A 6,416-nucleotide genomic window follows, 5' to 3' on the forward strand; every position below is an offset into this window, starting at 1 on the left:
GTTTGCGCAGAGTGAAGGAAAGAGGAGACCAGCTGCACAGGCAGGCTGGAAATGAGATGATCGGTATCGGTAAAAGAGACAATGATCGCCGATCACCGATCATGCACTTTTTCACAGAAATCGGCCGATTTCACGGAAATCGGCCGATTATGATCGGTGGCCGATCGATCGGCACACCTCTACAACAAACCATATCAAATCAGTTATAGTTACAGTTTACTCATTTGTATTTGTGGGCAAACAGCTCAAACTTAAAAATTAACCTCACAGCATCAGATTGTTGCTATGGTAACAAAACAATCTAACTATGAATACTGTTCTTTGAACTTTTATAAAGTAAATTAGCCAGATCCTTTAAATCTTACATTTAAAATTAACAATTTAAAATCTTTTAATTTTTGTATGCTGAAACCATTAAATCATATTTAGCAGCATTGATAATCTCAATAAACAAACGTTACATTTATTTATCTGTGGTCTGTGTCAAAAGTCTCATCCTGTATAAACTACAGGAAGTCTTCATCTGCATTGGCTCCATTCCTGAACTGCTGACAGGGGCCACAAAAAATCATTTCAAGGCCCACAAATGGCCCCTGAGCTGCACTTTGGGCACCACCTAAATAGAATCTGTGATGGAGGCTATGATCTGCTAAAGTTTGTGTGAGAAAGTAAACAACAAAAGCGAGTGATAAAAAGTCTGTTAGACCTCACTGTGGTCAGACTACCTGGAGCCTCTCACCAAAATAAAGAGCTTTTAAAAAATCACAGGCTTTGAGTTCAGTGGAGGACAAAACAGAACAACTTCAACCACCAATAAATGTCCCAAGTTTTAAGTTTCCTTGTACAAGAAGAAAGCGTCTGAACGCCAACGGTGAGGATCAGAGCAGATGGATCGGTGCAGCTCTGATGGACCTTCTGCATCTTCCTGCTACTCTGAGTGTAGCAGACAAGTCCTGAGTGAAGCCCCGCCCACCGCCCTAATATGGGCATAGACCATCACTTGTTACCATGAGAGCAATCAGCAGCTATCAGATTCAGCATCAGGACCGAGACGCTCAGATGTACTTTATTATCATCATCATAATGTTTCTGAAGCAACGGCTGCTGAATAAAAACAGCAGAATCGGGTTTTCTGTCCCTTCTCTAGACGAACAAATAATGATTAAAAAGTATTTAAAATTGAATCTCAGTCGTTTTTGACCAATCAGAGCCCAACAAACAGACTGATTGGTTCATCAGGAAAACACTGACATTAAATGGGAACATAAAACTTCTGTTTGTAAACAGTTTGTGTTATTATGATCTCTAAAATAGAAATGCTTCTGATGGTGCTAAATGATATAATTTTTGCTCATCAGAAACTTGTTAATAAATTCAGAGACTTTGGTTTTAGATTCCTAATTTTTACATAAAGGTGTTGCTTTATGTAAATGCTTAAGCAGCAGTTTAATCAGCATGGATGCTGATAAATCATGTTAGTGTTTTTATTGTGGCTGTGTAACGGAGAGGTCAGAGGTCGATCTGAGAGTCTCACCCAGCACCATGGTCATGTAGCGCTCCTCCACCCCCGCCTCCAGCAGCAGCGGGGGAACGTAGGTGATCCCAGCCGCCACGCAGATCTCCAGGCCGCAGGTCAGCGAGTTCAGCAGCAGGAGGCGCCCCTGGGAACGCCACCCAGACATCGCCTTACCGCCCCCTACTGGGGACCAGGCGAAGGGAGGCGCTTAGGGTGGGTGAGGTCCAGGGGGTGGGAGGGACAGCAGCAAAGAAAGGAAGTTGTCCCAGACCGTCTGGAGGACTCATCTTCTTCTCCTCATCGTGGGTCTGAGGAGCAGAAGAAGAAGGAAATCAGAGAGGCTCAGATATCAGGATCAGATCTCTGGTTCTGGACGGCCAGACCAGGTTCGATTGTTTTATTTCGCCTGATAGATTTGATAACTTCACTGCACAGCATTCTGGGAGATGTAGGCAAAGGAAAGGCTTTAGCCGCTCAACCTCTCTCAGCGAGCTAAGCTACCTGGGCAGCATCAACTAACTCACTCTCTCTGGTTGCCTAGCAACCCACTCTGTGGGTTCCTAATAACAACACATTGAGTAACTTGTGCAGCAGCAGTTTAATGTTTCATCACCGCGCCACAAAACTGTATAAAAATAAAAAACTACAGCATGGAGAGAAAACTAGATGAAACAGAAAAGGTCTCGCATCTAGTTTAACAGTATTTCAGATATAAAAACAACAACTCCCATATTTCTCGGACTATAAGTTGCTACTTTTTTCTCCCACACTTTGAACCATGCGGCTTGTAGCCCGGTGCAGCTTATATATCTACGTTTCCAGTTTGTAGATGCAGCTTATGGCGAGGTGCGCTCTACAGTCCGGAAAATACGGTAGTCAATAATTATCAATATTGACTGATAACTTTATAAGCAACACATTTTTTAAAATAGTTTTTAATCTGTTAGGTTGTAATCTGTTAAGTGTTTTTCTATCTATTCATCTTTCCAGAGTTTCTCTGATCATTCATTAAGGTTCTTTAGAAATCTGGACTGTGGACGCCAACTTTAGCGTTAGCTGCTACATGTTTAACATTTAGATGCTATTTTATGCTAGCATAGGTTTGGATAGGCTAAGTCGGAGAGGAGCCGCTCCATGGCAGACCACAGGCTTTCTCAAACTGTGGTCCCTGGACCAGTGGTGGTCCTCAGCCTGAGAAACACTGGCAGAGCAGAAAGATGCGAAGGTTCCAGCTTGGACTTTGGTATGAACTCTGCTGAACCCTGATGGACTCGGTCATGTGGCTGAACTTTGACCTGGTCTTCACTGGACTCTCTGTATCTCCATCATTCACTGAAGAGTAGGTTGCTTCAAAGCCAGCAGACTGTGGAGTGTCTCCTGACTGGATATAACCTTTGACCCCTTCAGCAGCTCAAACAATCAGATTTTAACTGAAATATGTGTTATTATTCATTAGTGGAGTTAAGCAATAAAGTCCAGTCAGCAGAACCAGCAGAGGCTCCAGCAGTGAAGCCCCTCTCACCCCACACCAAACTGGCTGACCCTTTTTCCATTTTTGTAATTGGCTCCAGTGGCCTTTATTTGATAGTTAATTGACAGGAAACTGGGTAATGAGAGAAGTGGAAAGACAGGCAGCAAAGGTCACCAGGCCGGGAATCGAACCTGCGACGGCCGCGTCGAGGACTGAGGCCTCCATACATGGGTTGTGCTCAACCCCTGCACCACCACAGCACACCCACCTTTTCCACTTCTTCCATAAAAATCTGCAGATATATTTTAATAGAGAAACCTGCAGTTTTGGCTCTGCAATAGTTCAGACATAAATATCTCACTATGTGTTCAATTCATCTATTGCATTGTTGAGTTTTTATTATATTGCATTTTTTTGGCCTCTGTGACCTTTGACCTGACAGTTTTGGCCCATGTGACCAAAGTATGTACACCCTGGGAGGAACAGGGCCTGCAGGGGGCGTGGCCTCGCCGAGTTTGGCATGTTATGCCGAGTTGTTTAATTCAAAGCTTTATTCCAGTGATAAAGCCTACTTACATCATATTAATTATCTATCATAATGATGCATAAGAAGCCAATTCTCAGGACATGTGGGTGATATGGACTTCAAAATTAATCGCCATATGTGATGGTACTAGTAGAATGTCAATAAAAACGATTTAAAAACGACTTTGTGAGAACAAAGTTCAAACGTCCATGTTTGAACTGTGTGTCCAACGGTGTCCTGATAAGCTGCAGCATTTTGCCTATCTGCAGCTTTCTGCTGCCTACCGTTACCATGAACGCAGCGCTGTGGACCAGCCGACCGTTCCGGCTCGCTGGTAACCATGGTTACGCCCCGTCAGGCCCAGCGTGTCCATAAGAAGCTGCATGCAGCCTGAAAATGGAGCCAGTGGAGGCTGAAGGTCAGGAACCAGGGAGGAGGAGCCACCAGGAGGCGCTGCAGCAGATCGACCTGCCGGACCACCAGGACCCAAAGGAACATGCTAATGTCCTGCAGCAGAGGCCAGAGACAGCGCCCCCTGTCTGCAGACAGGTTGTCCTGCTGTCCAGCTCAGTCAGATGAGACCAAAATGTTTCCTTCAACCAAGACTGATCCGAATTAATTGCTTTCATTTCTCTGGTTTCCGTTTGTTTTGGTGCTTTCTGCGTACGTCCCAGTACCGTCTCCACGGCAATGTCAGGTCATCCTGCACTGTTACAAAATGGAGGCCGACAGACAGTAAAAAAAAACAAGAAAACACATTCGCTGATTCTGAGTTGCAGTAAATCTGGATTCTTGTGATTTTTTTCTCTTGTTAAACACGGAGATCCTGTTGGTCCATCAGATCCAGACCCAAGTTCTGATCCAGGACCAACACTGCTGCTACACCGCCACTCAGGACTGAAGAGTCCATCGGCGTTCCTGATGTTTTCCCTTCCTTCATCGGGACTGAAGCGCGGTCCGCTCTGCCTCTGGATCCTCGGCTGCTTCAACGTGTAAACGCAGAAACTAAAGTACTTCATCTGATTATGTCTTCCAAGGGTCCATATTTGTTTTTACTTCATTTTATGGGACAAAATAAATTGTTTATGGTAAGAAATTGAGGAAACTTAGACATTTCTCTAAATAAAGGTCAACGTGCAACAACATGATCTTATTAATTTAATGGAGGCAATAAAGTCCAAAACTTGGAAGTAAACTCTCTAAAGTTGAGGAGAGAAACCATCAGCTGAGTTTAATAAATACTAATAAGGATTTTATTCCTTCTGTCCAACATGGAGTCCAAACCCATCCTTAAAACGACAGCGCACTAAGGCTGGGCCCCCGGGGGCCACGGCCCCGGGGGCCACGGCCCCTCACGTCTGGGGAAGACTAAATGAATATCCATCATCAGCAGAATAACAGAAAAATGTCATCTGCAGGAATCCGTCCTTCCTGGTTTTAAGTCGCCCAAACATTCAGTTTCCTGGGTGGAAACATTCATTGGAACATTCAGAACCTCATAAAATCTGTTTCATTATTTACCAAATTCCACTTTTTCCATCTTGACCATATTAATTAAGTCAGAAAGTGGTTAATCACGGCATGATTAACCACTTTGTGGAGCCAAATGTCCACATTTCCTATTAGCGACGCTGTGGATCAGCAGAACGCTGAACTGGTTTACTGGGTGTTTAAAAGGATTTCCCCTGAATTGCTTTAAACATTATGTGCAAAGCTGGAATCTCATTTTTCACACTATAAAAGAAAATCAAACACTTAAAATGTTAAGAGTTCAACTCATCACTAAATATTCGTCACATTAAAATCCCTGCAAACAGTAACGACTTGTGCTGCTTCTTTTTTAATTTTCTGACCAGACGTCGCCATCATCTAGCAACATGCTGGTGTTTCTGTGTTTAGCTGTCAGGTTGCTGCAGCGCTGCGACTGCGTCGCTTTGGCCCTGAACCCAAAGAGGAGCCACGTTTGTTTCTCTTTCCATAATAATATCTAATGGTTCTGCACAGAGCAGCAAACCTCCAATGAACGGATTTATTTAAACGATTCAGAGCTGGCAGCAGGACCCGCTACTGCTAGCTAGCTCCACGTTTCTGATAGGACTCTGCTCCAATAGTGGTCGTCATGGATACCGGCGTCACCATCTGACCGACTCCTGACTGGATCAGGACTGGATCGGGACTGGACCGGGACTGGACCTGGACTGGACCGGGACTGGACAGAGACTGGACAGAGACTGGATCTGGACTGGACCTGGACTGGAACGGTACTGGAAGGGGACTGGAACGGGACTGGGACTGGATCGGGACTGGAACGGGACTGGACAGAGACTGGACAGAGACTGGATCGGGACTGGATCTGGACTGGAACGGGACTGGAGCGGGACTGGAACGGGACTGGACTGGATCTGGACTGGACCTGGACTAGATCGGGACTGGACCTGGACTGGACCTGGACTGGACCTGGACTGGACCTGGATTGGAACGGGACTGGAAGGGGACTGGAACGGGACTGGGACTGGATCTGGACTGGACCTGGACTGGAACGGGACTGGAACGGGACTGGAACGGGACTGGACTGGATCTGGACTGGACCTGGACTGGACCTGGACTGGACCTGGACTGGATCGGGACTGGAACGGGACTGGACAGAGACTGGACAGAGACTGGACAGAGACTGGATCGGGACTGGACTGGATCTGGACTGGACCTGGACTGGAACGGGACTGGAAGGGGACTGGAACGGGACTGGGACTGGACCGGGACTGGAACGGGCCGGGACAGGGACTGGACAGAGACTGGATCGGGACTGGATCGGGACTGGACCTGGACTGGACCTGGACTGGAACGGGACTGGAAGGGGACTGGAACGGGACTGGAACGGGACTGGGACTGGATCTGGACTGGAC

At 46.2% G+C, this 6,416-nt stretch overlaps 1 protein-coding gene across 2 annotated transcripts in view; it reads right to left on the reverse strand.

Annotated features, from left to right (window-relative positions):
• LOC106953388 (solute carrier family 45 member 3) overlaps window positions 1-6,416 on the reverse strand; it is a 32,724-nt gene that overhangs the window by 7,176 nt on the left and 19,132 nt on the right. For both annotated transcript variants that reach the window (XM_015042113.1, XM_015042115.1), the window contains exon 2: window positions 1,535-1,824. In XM_015042113.1, the coding sequence (XP_014897599.1) occupies window positions 1,535-1,682 (148 nt within the window). In that variant the 5' untranslated portion in view covers window positions 1,683-1,824. The remainder of the gene's footprint in view (window positions 1-1,534; window positions 1,825-6,416) is intronic.

The sequence above is a fragment of the Poecilia latipinna genome, unplaced genomic scaffold (assembly GCF_001443285.1).
Source record: "Poecilia latipinna isolate Pla-1442-1.1 unplaced genomic scaffold, P_latipinna-1.0 Scaffold577, whole genome shotgun sequence".
Taxonomy (NCBI): Eukaryota; Metazoa; Chordata; class Actinopteri; order Cyprinodontiformes; family Poeciliidae; genus Poecilia; species Poecilia latipinna.